The 23,627-nt window shown below is 45.6% G+C and overlaps 1 protein-coding gene across 1 annotated transcript in view; it reads left to right on the top strand.

The window, feature by feature from the left end:
• Positions 1 to 23,627, top strand: part of Atp8b1 (ATPase phospholipid transporting 8B1) — a 130,907-nt gene that overhangs the window by 51,152 nt on the left and 56,128 nt on the right. The window contains exon 2 of the mRNA XM_052742318.1: positions 7,730 to 7,932. Within this exon, the coding sequence (XP_052598278.1) occupies positions 7,752 to 7,932 (181 nt within the window). The 5' untranslated portion in view covers positions 7,730 to 7,751. The remainder of the gene's footprint in view (positions 1 to 7,729; positions 7,933 to 23,627) is intronic.

The following is a 23,627-nucleotide window of genomic DNA, read 5'->3' as shown; positions in this document are numbered from 1 at the left end:
ACTGTCGCAACTATTCCCCCTGTTTTAAAACAAGAAAAAAGGAGACCTTTTCTTTCTGAAAGCTTTATTTTTTAATCCATGAGAAAGACAACTGTGAGTAAGTAAAAAAAAAATGAATGTTCTGAGTCTTCCTGTCTGAGCTTGGGTCTCCCTGGACACGAACCAAGTTCTACAACAACAATGTAATCGAGTGGGGCCATGGACCTTCCCTGCATCTAGGTTCCCATCACTACTATGAATGCGCACAGCCCATTTTGTCTAGTGCTGGTGAAACTTGATTTTGGTTTGTGCCTGTTTTTCCCCTATTTAAATCTAGATGCCCATGATAGCATCAGAAATTCCTGTTTTTATTAAGTCAACTCCAGGGGATTTTCATCATGAAGGCACAATACTAATTTCTCCTGTCTCGGTTTCCTTTTCTGCCCTTCAGCCCCTCCTCCCCTGTAAACAGTAGTGATTTTATCCATTTATTCACACCACAGGTGTCGTAGTCAAGTGCTTGAGTGCTGGGCTGTTAGAGGGGTGACTATAGAAATCCTGTTGTTTAGCCCTCCTGCCTTCTGGGCTTTGTGACCTCAATGGCTGGATAATTCACAGAGACACGTGGAAAATCTGGAAAACAAGTCCTGGTATCAGTGTAGCTCTCAGTCCCCACCCTCCTACTCCCCCAGCCCCAAACCCCCACTCTCCCAGCTCCCGACCTCCCCACTCCCCCCAGCCCCCGACCCCTGCCTCTCTTTTTGTTTTCTGCAGGTGTCTTAGTTACTTTTCTATTGCTGTGATGAGACACCATGACGACTTATAGAAGAAAGTGTTTCATTTGGGCGTATGGTTTTAGAAGGTCAGAGTCCTTGACGGTAGAACAAAGGCATGGTGGCAGGAAGAGCTGAGAGCTCAGACCTAGGAGGTAGAGAGAAGGAGAAAGACACAGGGAATGGCATCCACCCCCAGTGATGTGCTTCCAGTGACATACCTCCTCCAACCAGGTCACACCTCTTAATTCGAGCCAAACAGTTCCACCAACTGGGGACCACATATTAAAACGTATGAGCCTATGGGGCCATTCTCAATCAAACTACCACAGCAGGTCTGCAGGCAAGTACAGAGTCAAGTAACCAGCAAGGGCCATTCCAGGTGAGAGGAAGAAGTCTGTCCCTGAGGAAGGCAAGTTCATCTTGGGGGTACTTCCCACATGAAGAAGATAAGGGAGACAGAAACTCCCAAAGAAAGTCCTGAGCATTAAGGGTACACAGAAACCTGTTCACAGTCAACTTTCTATTACAATGATGTAATACTCTGAGTCAGGCTAACTTATAAGGTAGACAGGTTTAAAGTCCAAATGGCAAGGTGCAGGTTCTGCTGGAGGCTCCCCAGTGATCACATGAGTTCATGGTGGATCACACTGTTGATGACTCATGTGATGTCAATGTTTGTATCTCAAGTAGGAAGCCAGAGAGAGGCTGGGTGGCCCAGACTCAGGCCTTCCCAACAATCCTCTTCAGAGAGCTAACTTTAGTCCTATATGAGGACCCAGTGCTCCTGCTAGACCCAGACTCTTAATGGTCCCAGGCTCTCCCACACATGCGTCCTTGGGGAAATGAAAACCCTATCTAAACCACAGCATCTGGTAGGCCTGCACCACCAGACATACTAAGGTCCCTCTCTCAGGAAGCCGCATGGTGCTAAGAGACTGAGCCTTTTGTGGTAGATTTGGGCTTTGTCTTGGAAGTCTTTATCCTTCAAGAACAAGGAAAAGCAGGGAATGGAATTTAGCATTCATACTCCCTGGGGTTTCACAAGCATTAGTTATCTACATTAACTCTTACAGCATTTGAAAGACAACATTGTCCGCTCCCCTTTTCTATGGGAAATGTGACCTTCCAAAATGTTAAATTATGCACTGAGTTACAAGCTGGTGAATACTGGAGCTGAAGTCTGAATCCAGGCCCATGCTCCTTCCTTCCCTCCCTGACACTCTGTCTTCTCCCCTCCCTTCTGGTCTTCCTTTTTTTTTTTCTTGAAAAAGCCCTCACAGTTTAGCCCAGGCTAGGCTCAAATCTGTGTTAGCCTTAGCCTTAAGTGCTGGGATTACAGCCATGTACCACTGAGCCTAGCCCCCATTCTGGCATGGGGTGGAGGATGGTGGTGGGGAGGGAGGGCTATGGCATAAACCTGAAGATCAGTACTCGGCCCAGGAATATATTTACTGTGGTGTGGTCCACAGCATCTGTCTCCATTCCCCGACACTCAGCTATTTCCAGATGGCCTATTGGAGATCCAGGACATCTCACACTGAGCCTTGCCTTTTGAAAGTGGACATGCCATATACTTCCTGTCATGCCAGTTGGGTATCCTTCATTCTGTGGGAACCAGTGCATCAGGATTTAAACACTCTACCACTGTTCTAACCATTCAGTCCCTTGAGATGGTGACTTTTTGCCACATCTCTGCCTGTCCTGTTGGTATCTGGAATAAGAATTCCAAGGAGCAGGAGGAGGATTTAGGTAGATTTGATCTTAATTAAGTCAGTGTGTATTACTAGTCAGGAAGATTAATTTTTTCCAATGTGCAGTAACATTGATTTTATAAAATCATACTATTTATTACAATGCTGAAATCAACCAACCTTCCCTTGTATTTTTGGTTGTGAGCCTAGCCTTTAACAGCTGAGCCATCTCTACAGCCCACAATCTTCCCTTTTAAGGTGCATATAGTGTGCATTTTAAACAGTGATGTATTGACGTAGCAATATGAAGCCTGCCCAAAAGACTGTAAATGATTTAATGGCTCCTTACAGCTAAGCTGAGGGTAGTTTCTAAGGATAGGTGTCCAGAAAATCCTTTGAATGCTACAGCTTATTGATGAGTTAAAAAACAAAATATAAATTATGTTATTTGTTGTTTCCATTCTTCCCTTGTGTGTGTGTGTGTGTGTGTGTGTGTGTGTGTGTGTGTGTGTGTGTGTATTTGAGACAGGGTCCCATAAGGCACAGGCTGGCCCTCACTGCTCTAGCTGAAGCTGCCCCTGAATTATTGATCCCCTTGCCCTCGCCTCCTCAGTGCTTGGATTAGAGTTGTATGCCATCACACCCATTTATGTGGTCTTGCTTGTTAGGCAAGCACTCTATCTATACATCTTTAGCCTTTTTGTTTGCTTTTTAAACTAAGTTCCACATAGTGTAGATTAGCCTCAAGCACTATGTAGCAGCCCAAACTGGCCTTGAACTCTTTCTGTGTGCACATGTTCCTGTGTGTGTTCATTTGCTCTCCATCTTCTTTTGTGGGACAGGGCCTCTCGGTGAACCTAGAACTAATTAATTTGGCTAGACTGGCTTAACCAGTGAGCCCCAGGTATCTGCTTGTGTCTGCCTCTCCAGCACTGGGAATCTAGGAGCTCACTCTTGTATTGGACTAGATTTTAACATGTATACCGAGGATCTGCACTCAAGTCCTTGAACTTGCTTGGCAAGTCCTGTGTCAACTAAGTCAGCTCCTTGGCCTTGAACTCTTGAGCCTCTGTCTCTACCTCACAGATGCTGAGGTGACAGGTGTGTGTCACCACACCAAGCTCGGTTTTTCCTTTTAGTCTATGATTGTAATATACAGATTAAGGGGGGGAAATGCCATCTTGAGAGCTAACCAGATGAGCTCATTGGTTAAGAATGCTTGCCTTCAAAGCTGACAAGCTGAGTTCTATCCCTAGAAGTCACGTGATAGAAGGAGAGAACTGACTCCTGAAGTTGTCCTCTGACTTCTATATGTGAGTCCAAGACCAATGCTTGTTAATAAAAATACCGCCTTGCCGTCTTATTTGGTCATGGGTATGCAGGAAGGTTCACAACCACAGCATCCTCACTTCAAGGGGAGATGCTAGTGTGCCATCCTGTTAGCTGTCTGTTGTACATCTTTTCTGGTTTACACACCTGTGAAATAGTGAGGGAAATAATACCCCCCAAATCAAAATGGCAACTCTTGTTATTAAAGGACCTTTCCCACCACTTCACCTGGTAGTTTATTTCACATTCCCAAAGTGTGTGCTATTTACCCAGTTCATTGTGAATTTTATTTGGCTTTGGACATTCAATGTTGACCAGTTGTTTTATTGACCTTATTTGCTTTCATTACAGTTTCAGGGTCAGCAGACTTATTCTATAAAGGGCCAGAGAATAAATACTTTAGGATTCAAGTCCTCATCATCTCCATAGTGAATACTGTAGTTTGCACGTCTCCTATAGTACTGATGTAGCCGTACACAATAATATCTAGATGAATGAGCAAAGATGTTTTAATAGGACTTGAAGAAAACAGGCAAGGTGCCAACCCGAGCCCCTGGGCTATAATTTACCAACTGCTGTCTAGACTACTAGCCCTATAAGGACAGAGCCAAATTGCATCCTCTGTGGCACACAGTGAACCTGGCCTGGGATATTGTGATGAGCACGAAAGGTTGGTCCTTCCATGCAGTGTCTTCAGAACCTTACTAGACACCCTGCTGTATTTACTATGCATGCTAAGGTCTTGAAGGAACCAGTCTCTGAAAGAGCTCCATCTTGCTGGGCTCGTGAACTTGGCTGTTTTGTTGATTTGTTTTCCTCTTTACTGAGCTTCAAACTTTGAGCCTTCATCCAGTATTGTTGGAATCTGATACCAGGTAGTAGGAATGAACTAGGGGGAGGGGGTGATAGCCAAGGATGTTGATAGCAGGAACTTCTCAAAGCACTCTTTGTCTCCAGATCTTCGAATGTCAGATACGTGGCTCTGGGTTCCTGTAGACTGTGGTCTAGTCAGGTTCCTGTGTGTTCATAACTGTGAAAATGCAAGGCAGAAACAAATGATAATGGTAGCAGCAGAGGTGGACAGGTACCCTCCTGTTTTGTGTCATCAGCAGATGGGGACTTTGATGTTATAGTCTAAAGAGTGAGAACTGCTCATGCTTAGACCAAGGGGAGAGCATTTCAGCAGCAGGAAGAACATGATCAAAGGCACTGAGGCAGCGAAGGTGTGTTTGGTTAAGAAACTGAGCAGCCCTGTGATGTGGATATTGTTATCCCATCTTACAGAGGAGGGGACTGAAGTTTAGCTGCTGAGTGTCAGTCAGGACCAAACTCTCCTTCAGGGAGTGTGTAAAATACTAAAAAGTGGGAAACCACCATCTAGAAACATTTTTAGGTGGTGAGATATAACAAATGTTTCCACTTCAACCATTGCCATGTACAAGTTGATTAGTAATGATACAGGAGTGGGTAGCTCACCCAGAAGAGAGAGCATATTATGCTTCTGTACTAACTAAAGCATAGATGTTACTGTAGTGTAAAACCAAATAAGTACAAGTAACATCCTAGGCATTGATAAACCTACAGAAATCTAAAACGAAGAAACACGAACTCCACAGTGAACATCAAACCAACCCAAACCAAGAGCTGGTGTGTCCACTGGCCATTGACATGTGTACCAAAGAAGGAAGAAAGCATGCTGAGTGGACCCAGAGAGGAAAGGGTCATGCCCATGCTTGACCATACCAAGCAGACTCCGTTTTTAAGGGAAATGGTAGTCTCCAAGTTTTACTTCCCAATGAGAGATGGGTACATTTTAGAGATAATTTGGGGCTAGGAAGTGCTTGAAGTCTAGATGGGCCCTTCTATTTGCTGTTGTAAATAACACTTATCTAGTGATGAAAATAATCGCTAACAGCAGTACCAGCTAATGTTTACGAAGTTGTTGCTATAAGTGTTCTGCCAACTTGAATACTTGGCATGCATCATCCACTTACAGATTTATTTTTAGCTATTTATGTGTATATGAAGACATGCTTGAGGGTTCCCTTGGAGGCCAGAAGAGGGCATCTGATTCCCTGGAGCTGGAGTAACAGGAAGCTGTGAGTTACCCGATGTAGAGTCTAGGAACCAAACTTGGATCTTCTGGAAGGGAAGACAGGGCCCTTAACCACTGAGCCTTTTCTCCAGCCCCAACCTTCATACTTAAAATGGTGCATGCCAGGTGTTGACATTTGTGTGAATAACTATTCTGCATATATGGACTTGTAGCTCATCTTTCCCCCACAGTGCATTGTGGCATCACTCAATACTTTCTCTGCTCGTCACGGTCTATATTGATATCCACTATTCCACAGAAGCAGGACCCTGATTTATTTGTATAATTGACACTCTTTAGATAGACACTGGCTTGCTTCTGGTTTTTATTGTTTTAAGCCACACTAGACAAAAATCTCCACATAAAATTTGAAATTTTTTTATACCTGTTGGTGTAAATACTAGTCTAGGTATCTAAGATGCTGGGCTTTGTGTAAAACATGCACTCATATAAAGAGTTCCTCTGCAAATAATTTGTACCCAATTAAAGTACATAATAAGCAGCTGGCTGATGGTGGCCATGCCTTTAATCCCATCAGTTGGGAGACAAAGGTAGGCAGATCTCTCTGAGTTCGAGGCCAGCCTGGTCTACAGAGTGAGTTCCAGGACAGCTAGGGATACACAGAGAAACTCTGTCTCAGAAAAACAGGGGGAAAAAAGTACATAATAAGCTATACCACAGAGGTAGAGTCTAAGAGCTAGTTCTTGGAAAGCAATTGTTTTAATCCCAATGTTTTTAATGTTCAGGATTTTGGTTTCTTCTCCATAGAGAACTAGCAATAACACTTTCATCAAGGTGCTATGAAACTTTCAAAGGAGCAGTGTTTCTAGAACCCTTAGTCCAGGGTCAGGTGTACAATTAATACTAAGTGAATGTGGGCTGCTTCTCACAATGCTAAGCACATGACAGAGTGACACATAGGTAAATGTCAGGTTATATGACTGTCTTCAAGTAACCTGAGGAATTTGTGTCAATATTTTCCCAATGTAAATATAGCCCAGGGTGTCCTTGTTCCTGGTGTACTCACTTTATGTAATGACATACTCACAGATTCTAGGTAGAGAAAGTGGTGGTGGTAGGGGGTAGGAGATCGAAGGAGTGTTTGCTCCCTGAAAACTTGGTCTAAGGTTATATTTAAAGTGTGCCACTGATTAAAGGCTCAAAGTATCAGCATTCAGGAAATAGTCCTCTTGAGGCAGTGGTGTTCCAGCCCTTCCAACAATCTAAAGTAAGACATAAAATTCCATGAATACATATTAATATAATGCAAATAAACATGTGATTCTTGGTACTATAAAGCCTTTTTTTTAACCAGAGAGCACTTACTCTTGCTACGTGAATCATTCTTCATTACTGTTTAGTCTATTTCATTTTTATTTTAACATTATGACCCCCCTAAATTTATTATGCTGGGTAGAGTTGAACAATTTGAAATATTACTTTAAGATTTGTGTGGCCTTCCAGAAAGAAAGTAGGATTGAGAGAGATTGAGTCTTATGGTTACATTTTTTTTCTTTGTGTGTATTATATGTGGGTACATGTGTAGGTGCAGGTACATGTACATACGAGGGGACCAGAAGTGGCAGTGGTTGTCCTCCTTAGGTCTCCATGCTCTTGCCTTTATAAACTGAGTCATGTCCCTCGTCTCCTTTGTTCCCTAGTCCTTGTCCAGCACTTTGCTGATAATGTGTTTGTTCTCATTGCATATCTAGTTAAACTTTCAGATCATTATTTGTGGATAATTGGCATGTCGGTGAGGAGGTGTTCTGGAAAAGGGGTCTTAGGACAGGGTGCAGCAAGATATATAGCCCAACCTAGGAAAGTCCCCATTCACTCTTGCCTCTTCCCTTTCTCTCCAGGTAGTTCCAATCTGCCGGCAGAATGACCTCAGAAAGAGACTCAGAAACAACGTTTGATGAGGACTCCCAGCCCAACGATGAAGTGGTTCCCTATAGTGATGATGAAACTGAAGATGAACTCGATGATCAGGGGCCTGCACTTGAACCCGAACAGAACCGTATGAACAGAGAAGTAGAGGACAAGAGGGAAACATTCCGGAAAGGTGACTGGGTGAAGGGCCTGCTGGTGCTGTATCTGTGTGGATGCTTTATGGGCCATGGGAAATGTACCAAAGTTGACTGGTCCATTTTGTGTGGTCCAGGAGGGTATCTTCCTTCTTTGACGCCCTCCTAGGATGGGACTGAGCAAGACCCATCATTCCCCATGTGGTAAGGCTGGGAGAACATATTTGACAAGTTCTGTCACGAAATTAGAAGGTTTGGCTAGTGCATATATTTTAAAATGGAACTGTGTGTAGGAAGAATCGGCTTGCTTCAGGAATCTAAAAAGTATACATGCCAATCATAATAATAAACACGTTTTTTATTTAAAAGATTTGCCTTGCTAAATTGTCAGCATAAAGTCAGTAATAACCAGTGGATGGATATGTGATACACATGTGTGTAGGAACTGATGTGGATCCATTAAGAATTTATACCTGAGGCTGGGGAGATGGCTCACTTTGCTGCATAAACATTAGGACTTGAGTTCAAATCCACAGCACCCTCATAAAAAGCAGAGTATGGCCACTCGCATGCCTGTAACCCTAGTTCAATATTGGGCAGAGGAGCTGGGGGCTTGCTGGCTGCTAGCCTAGCTCCAGGTTCAGTAAGAGACTTTGTCTCAAGGAAGTAAGGCAGAGAGTGACTGAGTAAGACACCTGATGTCTTCCCCTGGCCTCTGCACACCTGCCCACGCACACCCATTGATCATACACCATACACTTATGTGTCAATGTGTGTTGGCTCACGGCCCACAAATAGATTCACAAGAGCAATATCCACGTGCTGTTTTTACACTGTGCTGAAATAAATGTGCTTTGGTGAATCTTCAGCCTGTGGGTACCACTCTTTTAAATTATTTTTTTTTCCTCTGCTCATCAGAGGTCAAGGGGATCACACAGTGAGGGCAGCTTCCCAAAGAGCTCTCAGAGTCAAGGACCTTTTGGAGGAGTGGTGTTGGAATATCTCATCAGCTGTACATTTGGGGGGATCAGGACATAACTCTGAGCCTCTTCTAGTCCTCATCAACTTGTTCTTTCTATTGCTTCCTGTCACTTTTAGGGGACCTTGAAGTCCCTATACCTTTTCTTCAGTTACTTTGGCCCTCCAGAAAGAATTTATGTTGATTATGTTTGCATGTTTGTTTTATTAATTCTTTGAGAATTTTATACAATGCATTTTAACTATATTTACCCCCAGTTCCTTCTTTCAGTTCCTCCCAGTTCTACCCCCAGTTCCCTACTCCCTCAGTTTTATATCTTCTTTTTCTTCAATTTAATAACCCTGTCACTCCAACTTGTGCTATCCACATACCACTGGGCATGGTGCCATCCACTGGCGCATGCATGGTTGGTCGATCTACCAGGAATCACCCTTAAAGAAAACTGACTCTCTATTCCTCAGAAGTCATCAGCTGTTTGCAGCTCCTCAGTTAAGGGCAGGAGCTTCTAAATCCATTCCCATTCCTTGCTTGAATTTGGACTGGCTTGACCCTGCGCCAGCAGCCATAGCTGCTGGGCGTTAATGAGCACCTTGGTCCTGTCAAATCTAGAAGATTCTTTTTGCTCTGGTCCTTTCCAACCTCTGACTTTTCCAATCTTTCTGCCATCTCTTCCTTGGTGATCCCTGAGCTTTGGGGAGGAATGTGATATGGATGTCACATTTGTGGATGAACACTATTCACTGCATTTAGCAGCAATTAATGAGGCAATTCCATATAGTTTATCTGGTAGTTAAAAGAGGTTTATTTCAGGGTAACTTACAACCAATAAAGGAGTTGGTTACAGGATCTGGGAGAGGTGAGGTGCAGTCCAGCATGGGTCTCTGGAGAACTCTGACTTGGTCTGCAATCCAGCATCCAGAATCACAAGGAGCCAAGAGAGCTGGCATATATGCATCTCAGGTCTTGAGGGCTCCGGTCTTGGCCACACCCCAGGGCCAGGTCATAGGCAGGTGTGGCAGTTACCTGCTGCCTCACTAGGGGCAGTGCTTCAAGGTCAAAGCTGGAACAGCTACCCTCTACAACTGCATTTGGACCAGTGGTAAATTTCTGCACTAACTGCCATCCATTGCCTGAAACATCTCTAATGAGCTGAGGGAGCTGCACTAAACAATGGGTAAAGAGATACAGATTTAGAAAACAGTTTCATCACTGTGTCCATTCGGGAAAATAATAATAATAATAAGTTCACCCCTGTAGGCTGTAAACGCTTCAACCAATGGTTCTTGGTTCGATTTGCAGTTCTAGACACACATTTCCATCTGTGGAGTTCTAGACACACATTTCCATCTGTGGAGTTGGGCCTTAAATTCGAGCAGAAAGTGGTTGGTTACCAGCACAACATTCACACCACTATTACGCTCTTGGTCCCATCTTGCCACGCTGGCCATTATTGCAGTTCAGAGTTCACAGCTGAGTAAGACTATGGAAGGCTTTCCCTACCCAGCAGCCTTCAGAGCACCTTCTAGTATTAAGAGAGCTAGCCAGCAGGGAGGAAGCTTCCTGTTCAGTCCCAACCTGATTTCTCCATGACCTGTAGGCAATGTGTGTTGGTATTGTGAGGAATTTTTTAATGGGTCTCTACTTGCCACGAGGGGCCAATCTGCAGCAGCCTATGCCTCTTGCCTGAACCAGGCCAGCTTCAGACACAGGCATGCAGATGGGGAGCTTTTCACATGGAAGGACAGACAGGAAACATTTCAGGCTTTGCAGGCCACACAGTCCTTGTGGCAACTGCTCTACTCTGTCTGTAAAGTGGCTGTGGACAGTGGTCACTTGGGGCTGCAGAATGTGGCTTACTTTCATCCTTATACTTTGTCCTGTGGCTTTATTGATTTCTGCTGCTTGCCCCACCCTGATAAGCAAATGTGATCTTCTTTTGTGGCTTGTCTGCTCCTGAAAAAAACTGGGTCTTTGGAACCCAGGCTTCTCTGGGATTCAGATTAATTTTCTTTCCCTCTCTGGCTGCCCAGATGATAGGAGGAGGAACAGTTTTTCATGGCTGAGTGTGCCTCGCTGTGACTTCCGGCCTTCCAGATGGTCTCCCAGCTCAGCACAAGAACCTCTGCTTCCCCTGAAGTCTTGCCCACTTCACCCTCCAGGTTTCCCACAAGCCCTTGTTTTCTCCTCTGCCACTCTCTGGCCCCGACTTTCCTTTTTTGTGGTCTGTACCTATTTAAGCCTCCCCAGCCCCACCCCCAGCAGTTCTCACCTGTAGAAAGTAACAGATGCTGGGGGTAGCAGCACATATCTATAATCCCAGAACTCAAGAGGCTGAGGTAGGAGAATCACAAACCCAAAGCCAGTCAGTCCCAGGTCAGCCTGGGCTACATACCGAGCAAGATCCTGTGTCCAATCAAAGAAAATAAAGGGGTGAGCCTGTGATCCCACTTCTATAATGGTATTTCTTCCTAATTCTAGTGAGACTGGGTCACTCCCCATCCCCTACTCACCAACTGTGGTGGAGTGCCGTCTCAGGGATGTGTGTGTGTGTGTGTGTGTGTGTGTGTGTGTGTGTGTGTGTGTGTCCACGTCTGTGTACAAAGGGATTGAAAGAGGCCTCTCCCACCACAGCCTCTGAGACCCAGGGAGGCCATCTGCTCCTGTGGGTTACCAGCTCTCCCGCTTTCCCATCACTTAAATGGGTTGGATCTGTGGGATCTCCCCATCATTTTACACTCATGCACAATGGACTTGCTGCCCCAAGCAGAAAGTCTGAAACTCGGAATCTTGATCGAAATTAAGATGAAATCACACTGACCCGAACAGGAAGGTGGCCTCTCGTTTCAACAGGTCCAAACTGGTACTGGCGGAACGGGGGACAAAGCTGAAGTAGCCGGACAAGTTCACAGGGAGTTCTAGCTGATTGCCCCGTGTGAATAAAAACATGCTTCTTCCTCATTCCTTCCCCTGCTGCCTAGCCTGGTATCCGAGTCTCGGAGTCTGTGGTGTGTAGATAGATATCTTGGGAGTTGGCAGGAGTTTGGTATCTGTAGGGTGAAGGGCAAATGCTTGCAGTTTGTGCCTGGGGCCACACAATCAGATAAATGGTCCAGTGAAGGGACTGGGGTCGGATGCCCACAGAAATGTTGGGAAAGCACATCAGGGCTGCAAACATCTCCTCTGGTTTTTTCCAACTCAGCCTGTCCTTTGTGGTGGTTAGAACCCTTTACTGATCATTTGATGACGGATAATCTTTTCCATAGACTCCTTTCCTTGTTCTATGGGCATTGATGGAGCTTGGTCTTCTAGAAATAAAAATTGTTTTAACATTTAGTGTATGTGTGTGGTATGTGTGTATGTATGTATGCATGTATGTGTGTGTGTGGTATGTGTGTGTGTGTGTGGTATGTGTGTGTGTATTGGTGTGGTGTGTGTGGGGGGGTATGTGTATTTGTGTGCATGTGGTGTGTGTGTGTGTGTGTGTGTATTGGTGTGGTGTGTGTGCGTGGGGTATGTGTACATGTGTGTCCACATGGTGTGTGTTTGTGTGTGTGTGTGTGTGTGGTGTGTGTGTATATTGGTGTGGTGTGTGTGCGTGGGGTATGTGTATTTGTGTGCATGTGGTGTGTGTGTGTGTGTGTGTGTGTGTGTGTGTGTGTGTGCATTGGTGTGGTGTGTGTGCATGGGGTATGTGTACATGTGTGTCCACATGGTGTGTGTGTTTGTGTGTGTGTGTGTGTGTGTGTGTGTGTGGTGTGTGTGTATATTGGTGTGGTGTGTGGGGGGGTATGTGTATTTGTGTGCATGTGGTGTGTGTGTGTGTGTGTGTGTGTGTGTGTGTGTGTGTGTGTGTATTGGTGTGGTGTGTGTGTGTGGGGTATGTGTACATGTGTGTCCACATGGTGTGTGTTTGTGTGTGTGTGTGTGTGTGGTGTGTGTGTATATTGGTGTGGTGTGTGTGCGTGGGGTATGTGTATTTGTGTGCATGTGGTGTGTGTGTGTGTGTGTGTGTGTGTGTGTGTGTGTGTATTGGTGTGGTGTGTGTGCATGGGGTATGTGTACATGTGTGTCCACATGGTGTGTGTGTGTGTGTGTGTGTGTGTGTGTGTGGTGTGTGTATATTGGTGTGGGGGGGGGGGTATGTGTATTTGTGTGCATGTGGTGTGTGTGTGTGTGTGTGTGTATTGGTGTGGTGTGTGTTCGTGTGGGTATGTGTACATGTGTGTCCACATGGTGTGTGTGTTTGTGTGTGTGTGGTGTGTGTACGTGGGGTATGTGTATTTGTGTGCATGTGGTGTGTGTGTGTGTGTGTGTGTGTGTGTGGTGTGTGTGTGTGTGTGTGTGTGGTGTGTGTGTGTGTGTGTGTGTGTGTGATATGATGTGATATGATGCACATTCATCCTACAGCATACGTGGGGAGGTCAGAGAATTACTTCTGGTACTCAGTTCTCTCGTTCTCCCACATGGGTCCAGGGGTTGAGCTCAGATGGCCAGACTCACTCAGTTGCCTCTACCTACCGAGCCATCTCTCTGGTTCTTGGTTTTTCATAGTCTGGTTTGTATTTCTAGGGGGATTTTTATTGGTTCTCATTTTTCAAAACTTCTTTCAGATGACTTTACCTGTGAATTGTAAAACCTGTCTGCCCTTTGTAAGCACAAAGGGACCTTCAGTAGATGCCAGACCTCTCTGTGGCCATTTCATGGCTGCCCTGCACCCCTACAACTGGCCAGCTCCCCCTCTTCCCTTCCTCATCTCTGCTCCTCCCCCTTTTTTTTCAGTTCTTTCTAGGGCATTTTCTCAATCACATTAATGTAACTCTGACCTTCCTTTTCTGTTGTGGTTTTGTTTTTAAACTCCCATCTGTCTTCCTTGACATTGTACCTCATGGGTTATTTACCACAAACAATTCAGTTCTTAAGGACACATGAGTAAACTGTGACCCTCCAGGGAGCCGAGTGGCACCACAGCCCGACTCCAGTGGACCAGCACCTCAGTGTGCATGAGCCAAGGTTATTTCTTTAATGACATCATGGTCACACAGTCTGCTTTCTTGTTTGGAATCAAGAGAATGCCGCAGCTGCCCAAGCCTTCGTGTTAAACTCATGTTAAACAAGGGTTTTAAGAGACCCATTGAAAGCTCCTTTTCTTTGAAGAGCCGTTCTTGTGCGCTGCAGAAATGGGGAACGAGTGCTAACGGCTGCTAGAATGTGCCAGGAGGGGAGATAAGCTCGCATTGCTCACTGAGGTTCATTCTTGTTCACTTTGGGCAAGCGTAGACAGCAGCCAGTGGATGCTTGCTGATGAATGCATGAGGACACCAGATTCTGGGGGACAGAGTGTCAGGACCCCAGCCAGGCCTTGGTCGCCTCTGATACTGGAAAGATGGGAACTCTTATTCCTTCTGAGGTTTCGGCTTCTTCGTTAGCAAAAGCGGAAAACAATTTAACTTTGTGGAGCCAGAGATTTCTACCATTCCTTGGCTGCAGGATGCTGGGTTTTAGCCGACCAGCTTAGTAGTCCTGATGTCCCCAGACCAACTCTTTGGGTAATAATTCTTTCCCTTCTGGAAGTGCCTCAGAGAGAGCCTCGGGAAAGAAGATGCTCTGGAGAGAATTTCTGGGTTGATGCAAATTTAGGCTTTCTGAGTCTAGGAATAGGGTGTGAACACCGCCTCCTGCCTCCTTTATAGCTGACTTACTTATCTAGTAAAAGCTGTCTTGCCTTCCAGCTCTGACAGCTGCCCCAGCTACACAGCATCTATGCCTCAGGCCACATTCCAACTAAACTCCACCTTCTGCATGGGACGCTCCAGGCTCCAGTTCTCACGGCCAAGTTTCTAGAAACCACTATCATCTATCACACCCTCCCATCCCACTGGGTTCTTCCCCTCTGTGGGCTCCCTGCCGCTACAGATAATGCTTTCTTAAAGGTCACCAGGCCCACTGAGCTTGGTCCCAACCATCATCTTCCCACCTCCAGAGCTTTCTAACACCTCCCCCCCCCCCCGCCCCTCAGAAAATCCTCATCTTCCTCCTTCTGCCCCTCTCCCTTTCCATTCTTTGCATGTTGCTGTCCATGACTGTAAATGCCTGTGACAAACTAAGCCTTTCCACCCACATCATAGGGTCAGTTCAGCAGGTTAAGGTATTTGCCAAAACCCACTTGTGGCAAGAGTAAACAGACCCCCTCACTTGTCCTCTGACATGCTGTGGCACATGAATACACACACACACACACATACACACACACACACACACACACACACACACACACACACACACACAAATAGATAAAGTGATTTTTAAAACACAAATAAAAGATGCTTATGTAATAGGCCCCAGTGCGTGTCCCCGAGAAGGCCAAGCGCGTGGTCGAGAGGGAAGACCCCAGACTCAAGCTGTGTAGCCCTAAGTGTTGACTTCACTCTTTTCTAATTGTCTGGCCTCAAGGAAAGGACTTTGCCTCCGTGTGCTTTAGGGCCCTTATCTGTAAAATAGGTTAGATGTCAGGACCAGTTCTCTATGGTGATTGTGAGAATTAAATCAGAAATAAATGTGAAGGACTTTAGGCGTAAGTGCCCAATAAATATCAGCCATTGTCACCTCCTGGAAGTCACTGTCACCTTTCTTTCTCTCTCTTTAAATCCAAACTGCCTTCCCCCTCACCCTCAGCTCAAGTTTTCTATTATCAGATCTTCATCTTGACCCTTCCTCTTTCCTTCAGGGTGTTTGACTTCTCCTGGTTTCCCAGACTAAAGCTACAGGGTCACTTAAGACTAACACCCTCCCTCCCCACACACGCTGCTTTCCTGGGGACCACTTCCTCATATAGGGAGTGTTTTGTTATTTGGGGTCTTCTCCGCCTCTTCTACTCTGAAGCTTTTGCTTTCACATAGACTCCCATGAGAAGGCCACCAACACACACACACACACACACACACACACACACACACACACACACACACACGCACACAATGACAGGCCTAACACCAAAGCCCTCAAAAGTGTTGTTTAGGTAGTGACTTGTCTTTTGATGGATTGACCTGTAGCAGGGAATCTGTCCCTGATGGATCCTGGGGGCTTGCTTCCCCCATGATACCCACATGTCATCTGAAAGATGAGGAGTTGGTCAGAGGAGAAGTGCTCACATGGAGATCACATGCAGGGGGTATGGCAGGAAGGGAAGTCATGATGGTGGTGCATGGAGGAACTGAAATCCAGCCTGTGGTGCCACAGGAAAACTACACACTCGCCTCCTCTCCTATTCAGCACCTATCCTGGGAAAATTCACAAACTGAGATGAATGGTTGGAGATAGTAGATATCTGCTAGCCAATCAGGGATGCTGTTGTGGCCTGGGGTCCCATCTTTCTAGTCTGACCTAGTTCTAGCCCCCCGCCCTATGCTGGCATGTGAAAAGGGGAGTTTGTGAGTGCATCAGTATGGATCAGCATAGGGGTCAAGCTGAGCTCTACCAGAGAAATCTCTGTGTACCAAAGGCTTCCTGGAGATCAGCTCACCTGAATGAGACAGGTGACTGGCTCCCTGCATGCTCCAGAATGAGGCAGGTGACTGGCTCCAGCATGCTCCAGAATGAGGCAGGTGACTGGCTCCCAGCATGCTCCAGAATTAGGCAGGTGACTGGCTCCAGCATGCTCCAGAATTAGGCAGGTGACTGGCTCCAGCATGCTCCAGAATGAGGCAGGTGACTGCCTCCCAGCATGCTCTAGAATGAGACAGGTGACTGGCTCCAGCATGCTCCGAATGAGACAGGTGACTGGCTCCCAGCATGCTCTAGAATTAGGCAGGTGACTGGCTCCAGCATGCTCCAGAATGAGGCAGGTGACTGGCTCCAGCATGCTCCAGAATGAGACAGGTGACTGGCTTCAGCATGCTCCAGAATGAGGCAGGTGACTGGCTCCAGCATGCTCCAGGATGAGGCAGGTGACTGGCGCCCTGCATGCTCCAGAATGAGGCAGGTGACTGGCGCCCTGCATGCTCCAGAATGAGGCAGGTGACTGGCGCCCTGCATGCTCCAGAATGAGGCAGGTGACTGGCTCCAGCATGCTCCAGAATGAGGCAGGTGACTGGCTCCAGCATGCTCCAGAACAAGGCAGCAGTGATTCCTAAAGAATGAAGGCTTCAGAGGAGCTAGGGTTCCAGGCACTGAACAGAATCCTTGGAGCCTGAGTGATGGAGAATGGGGTCAGGCAGCCATGTTTGGCTAGTGTACATGCCACCCTTGAAGGCCTTGGGAGCTTCTCAGGCTGAAAATAATAGGGCAAGATAAGCAGAGGCTCCCTTCTGTGGCTGCCTCTCTGTGGTCTGTGGTCGTACCCCTTCTTCTCCCTGCCGCTCTTATCATGGAGAAGTACTGTACTACACATGGACTCCCCACGAGCCCTCGTCCTGGCACTTGGTGTGGATTGGTCTTACCCACAGCTGGCAGCCCCTTTCATCATATTGCAGCCAGCCGCTCTGTCTGGTCGGTTTGCTCTTCTGTATTCAAAAGTATACAGTTATAGGCCAGGCATGGTGGTGGCTCACACCTTTATCTCAGCACTTGGTAGACAGAGGCAGGAGGATCTCCGTAACTTCACAGCCAGCCGAGTCTATATGGTGAATTCCAGACCAGCCAGGCATCAATAATGAGACCTGTCTGAAAAAATAATAGCCATAAACTGTATTTCATTAAAACTTTCTTCTGACTTGTAACTTTGTTCAGAATTCTGTTCTAGTCCAAAATGGCCATTTAGCAGACAGTATTTGTGGCGAAATGTTTAATCACTGGATGGACGATATTTAAGGTGGAATATTTAATAGTCAATAGATGAGCAATATTTAAGGTGGAATGCTTGCTAGTCAAGAACATAAGCTCACAGGGAAGATATATCTCTGCTCTTGGCAGAAATTTAGAATGGATGTAATGTTCATGAAACTGGCACAGCTGGATAGCTGCTGACAGGAACACCTGCATGAGGGATCTGTAACTAAAGATGCAGGAGTATAAGGGACCTTAATTAATTTTTACTTGGATCCCAAATACAGATAAAGCTGGCCCATGGAAACCTGAAGATCTGAGGAAACTCCACCAAATTAGATGTATTTTTTTTTATTCTTTACATATTCACGTGTGAGAATTTCATACTACCTACTTGACTTTCCTTCTCTGATCATGGGGTAAACCAACATGAGAGGCACAAGCCCTCAGCTAGACCCATCTCCCCACACTCTATCAGCCATGTTGTTTTCTTTAAAATAATTTTGTCTATTTGTGTGTCTGTGTTTATTAATGTGTGTGAACGTGTGGGGCGGGGGCGCACACACTGTCAGAGGACGGCTTGTGGGAACTGGTTTTCTCCTTCCATCTGTGAGCCCTGGGATAAAACTCATGCCATCAGGCTTGGTGGCAAGGACCTTTACCTGCTGAGACATCTCCCTGGCCCCAGGTATAACACTGTCATCTCCCATTCAAGTACTAACCATGCCGGACCCTGCTTAGCTTCTGAAATCATAGAGGATCTGGTGGTGATCAGGGCAGTGTGGCCACAGACAACATTGTCACAAAAGTTCATGCTCCAGAACTGCACAGTCTAGTTGGTTTTTTTTAAATCACACACACACACACACACACACACACACACACACACACACACACACACACACATAAACACACACACTGAACTGCATAATGCTTAAGTGTTTAAGTGTAGGGTTTTGTGTTGGGTGACTTTCCTGCCTTTCCAAGGCTGTGTGCTGCTCAGACCTCTGAGTCTAGTTTGTCCTTATTTTTTATTCTTTCTGGCTCTACTGCAGAAAGAGCAAGGTAGCTCTTGAAGCTATTTCCTCTATTTCTAAGACCATAGCTCTGGGGGGGCCTTGTTCGTGCTACCTTTAATGATGGCCCTGGTCTTCTGACTTTAGTCTTGTTCCCTTCAAGTACATCTTAGTGCTTGTGTGACTGATGTCAAGTTCAACTGGACCCTGTCAGTTTCCCCTCTGAAGCCCTCTGATAGATGTCTGTGGTCTTGCCACGGAGTTCCAGGCCCCACCATCTGCTGGGTCCTAGCTGGTCCCTCCCTGAGTCACTCTGTGGTCCTGCAGTGCCCAGATGTTCATATGTGGGCTGAGGCCAGGCTTTTCCAGCTGTCGGTTCTTGCTAATAACATCCTGTTTCCCTCAAATACCCTTGGACCTTTTTCCTCTTCCTTTACTGGCATAATTATGAGCTTCTAAGGATCATGAGCCTGGGTGGTGGCTCACGTAGTCCAGAGGTTAAAAAGGAAGGGTGATAAATTCAGAGTTAGCTGAGCCAACGTGGAAAGACCCCACCTCAAAAGACCAAAGCCAAACCAGACACAGAATAGTCAATACAAGGAACATCTGTTCCGAAATGTGTTCCTACCACACCCTGGCTGGGCTAGACTTCCCACCACCACCAAGTATCCATCATTACGTTTAGTACGTGTTCATCTTATTGTCTGGGTATTTAGGTATCTCTGTGTTCCCTACTTTGGCTGAAACAGTCAGGCTTTTGGAGGTTGAGATCAAGCTTGATCCACAGATGTTTCTCTTTGGATCTGACTCACACAATATCCCTGCTTTCTGAATTTGTATGTCCAGAAGATTCACATATATAACTTGTGAGAAACACCACTAAGCTCCGTCTACAGTTTCCACTGCCATGGCTCTGGGGTGGGGCCTAAGAGCTGACATTTCTAACAAGTACCATGTGTGGCTGCTGGTGGTCTGGGACCCTCGCTCCCAGAATTACAGCTGTGGTCACTACTCTAGCCAATCTGATCTTCATCCATCCACAACTTCAGAGACTGTGGTTGTCGATAGAGGTGAACCTGGTTTAGGAAAATGAGGAGACAAGTTCCACACCTTCCTGGGTGAGGATCATTCTGTGACCTGAGGGGCATCTCCTCTTCCACCCCTTGCGGCCTGTTGGCAGAACAGCTGCTTTGCCAGGCCCACACTGGAGCAGAAGGACCATAGTTGGGCTCAGAGACCTGAGCGAGGCTGGAGCCCTTCCTGCATAGAGAGGACAGGGCTGTCTTCTCTTAACGCCCCCATCTCCCACCCTGGGTCACTTTTCCTCCCTCCTAGGCACACAGTCAGAGCCCTTCAGAAGAATGTGGCTTGGTGGCACTGTTAAGTTGACATTAGGGAAGTTCCGTCACCTGTGCCCGTTTCTTCTGGCCGTCAGAGCTGAGGCCACTTTCCTTCTGTCTCTGCTTTTCCTTTCTGTTTATCTGCCTGCCTGCCTTTCTTCCTTTTCAGGTTCGGTTTTGTTTTCTGTTTTTGAGTTTTTTGTTTTGGTCTTTGTTTGTTTGTTTTTGTTTCGAGACAAGGTGTGACTATGTAGCCCTGGCTAACCCTGAACTTGCTAAATAGATAGACCAGGCAGGACTTAACCCTGCCACCATCCTTCCGCCTCTGCCTCTCGAGCGCTGGGATCGCGCAAGCAAACACATCTGGTGCACATCTGACTTTGGTGTCTTTCTTTTTGTATGTTTTCCAGTTCTGAAAAACCACAGAGAACACAAGTACCTGGCTAAACAGTTATTCCGTGAACATGTGGCACCGTCCCCATGTCAAGCATGAGCGTATGGCTGACCACCGGGAGAGCTTACATTTCTTCCCTTCCTCCCTGCTCAGAGGGAAACTCCATCCTTTCCTTTAAAATTTTTTTATCACATTTATGGATTGATTGATTGATTGATTGTGTGTGCGAGAGGAGGGTGTGTGTATGTGTGTGAGAGCACATGTGTGCCGAGGCCTACATGTGACAGTCAAAGGACAACTTGTAGGAGTCAATTCCTGTCTTCCACTGTGTGGGCCTAGGGCTCAACTCAGGTGGTCATGCTTGGCAGCAGGCATCTTTGTCCTCGGAGACATCTTGCTGGCCTCAACCCTATTTTCACAGCCACGAGTCCCTTCCTCTTTCCTGTTTTGCTCTCTGAATCCACGTCTTTAAATACTGTCGTTTAGTTCCACGTGCTTTTAAACTTTCTGTTTATCTATATGGATCTATACAATATGTATTCTTATTCAAAAACATAAAGATGTATTTATACTTACTTCCATGGCTATGCCCAATTTTCATCTTTTCTAGTATTTCCCCCTCCCACCCCCAATGTTAGGGACTCACACATGCTAGGTAAGCACTCTACCACTGAACTGTAACTCTGGCCCCATGTACTCCACTTCATATTTGTCCTTACCCATAACCCCATTGCCTTTAGAATTTATATATACAAATGGCATATGTAATAGTATACATTAGTATACTATTGTATACAATAGTATACAAGAGCAGCATAATGACTATAAACATTAAACAACCTGCTGGGCGGTGGTGGCACACACCTTTAATCCCAGCACTCAGGAGGCAGAGGCAGATGGATCTCTGTGAGTTCAAAGCCAGCCTGGTCTACAGAGTGAGATCCAGGACAGGCTCCAAAGCTACAAAGAGAAATCCTGTTTTGAAAAAACCAAAAAAAAAAAAAAAAAAAAAATTAAACAACCTGTATATTGCTTTTACATAAATTGAGAGAAGTAATAGAATCACATGCATATTTTAATGGTAATATATGTAAATTGAATCCACATTTGCATGGGTAGAGAGTGAAAATAAATCCCACATCTTTGGCTCTTCCTTAGCCATGAATTTTCCTTTTTGGGAAAGAAACTTGCTCTTCCAAGTTTCTCATAGATCCTTCCAGAAGTACATAGTGCACACATGTATATGCACAAACACTTACACACCTGTTGCTCTATGTACCCAGGGATATGTGTGTGCGTATGGTCATACCATGCATTGCTTCTGTGTATCTCATAGCATAATATAACAGATGCCCTCTGCCTTTGTCAGTTGACCATGTGATGTGGAGAATTTCCCTATCATCCATATGAAGTCACCTCATTTGTTTCATTTTGTTTTTACTCTTAACTTAGGCTTTTATTATGTGGATGTTTAACCAACTGCTCCTAGAAAGGGTTTGGCTTCTTCCTAATCCTTGGAAAATTTGGCTGTATTCAGAAGCTCTGCACCATTCCATCTTTCCCCTGCAAAGTAGTTCATGCACAGAGGGTGACTTCTAGAAGTTGGAGCATGCTACAGTGCACTGCGTACCAGATTTTGAGACGTGGTCAAACTGCCCTCCACAGAGGCTATCTATCCACAGGACCAATTCTTTACTCTTTTTAACTCCGTGTCATTAGATTCTTTATTCCTTGCCAAAATTAGAAGATAAAGAATGGTACCTCTGTGGACTGCATTTCTCTTTGATTAGCTCCAGGGTCTTTTCTCCTGTGAAAGAACTGTCTGCATTTTATTTTTATGTGACATGCCTGCCTGTGTCCTGTACCCTGTTTCTCTGGGATGGTAGATAAACCATCTCTTCATATTACAATTCTAAGATTTTGATGTTCCTAGTCTCCTGCGTCTGTCACAGCTTGCAGCAACTGATCCAGGCTTTTTGGTTGTTGGTGGTTTTGTAAATGAGAATTCAAAACAGCAAAGAGGATGCTCAGTCCCTCTGCCAGATGGCACTCATCAAAGCACTTGGCATCTGTGGGAACACTCTGGACATCACGTAGCTGTGCTCAGATGTATCAGTGACACAAGCCTTTAGCGGAGCGTGGCGTGATACTGATCCACATGTGGCTGATGTTACATGCATCCCAGACATGTGCCTGGTTGGTTTGTTGCTGCAACTCTGGTTGAGTATTTTTCTAGCATACATAGATGTATTTTGATGTAGTTGCTGATAAGTTTATACTTTCTCCTCTTTACTTTGTCATTATTCCTATTCTGGCAAGTGGGACAAGGGGCTTTCTTTGACTGAAACTTACTATTGTGGTGTAAGTGTATAGTAAAATGTATCCCAAAGGCAAACACCTCCAAGTATTGCTTTGCTAGCCTTCCTAAAGGCATGCACATTAGCACAGCATTTCAAACCACATTCGTAAGTGTTCTCTGATTTTTTAGTTTTATGTGTATGAGTATATGAACTTGCATGTACGTGTGTGCACCGTGTTTGTGCAATGCCTACAAAGTCAGAAGAGGTCGCCAGATCACCTAGAACTGGAGTTAGAGATGATTGTCAGCCATCTATGGGTGCTGTGGACTGAACCCAGGTCCTCTGCAAGAACAAGAAGCACTCTCAATCTCTGAGCATTTCTCTGACTATGTTTCTAAATGCTCATGGCCACATTAATTTTTGCAAAAGCTAGCATAAATAAATATTTATTTATTAAGGGTGTTGGAAGAGAGGTATTTCAAGTGTTTTCTGTAAGTATTTGAAATCTGACCATAGACCACCATCTTCAGATCTTTTTATGGTCTTTGGTTGTAATACTGCTCAAATCTCCAAAGATAAAGAGACGCCAATATGTTTATCCATACAGGCCAACCAAGAGCCTTGACTACAGGCAGGTTTCTGAAGGAGCGTTGAGGAGCTCTTGTAGCTAAACTTCAGATACAAACACACGAGGCATTTTCTCCAGGCCCCTCAACATATTGATCACACACATAAAATAAGAGACTACGGTAATCTCTGGCAACCCTAACTGCTTCTATGGGGAGTTGGAAATTGTCCTTGGTTTACAGCTTACACATGAAAACAGGCTAGGGGAGGGGATAAGGAAGCTGCTTTCTTGGGTGGGGTGGGGCTGGACCCAACACACCAGGGGAAGGCGGGAAATCTCATTCTGTGCAGCTCATTCTCAGAATGCCTTATTCTTT

This window comes from Peromyscus californicus, unplaced genomic scaffold (assembly GCF_007827085.1).
Source record: "Peromyscus californicus insignis strain IS unplaced genomic scaffold, ASM782708v3 Scaffold_17__1_contigs__length_78620276, whole genome shotgun sequence".
In the NCBI taxonomy this organism is placed as follows: Eukaryota; Metazoa; Chordata; class Mammalia; order Rodentia; family Cricetidae; genus Peromyscus; species Peromyscus californicus.
This window is presented reverse-complemented; position numbering and strand designations above follow the sequence as displayed.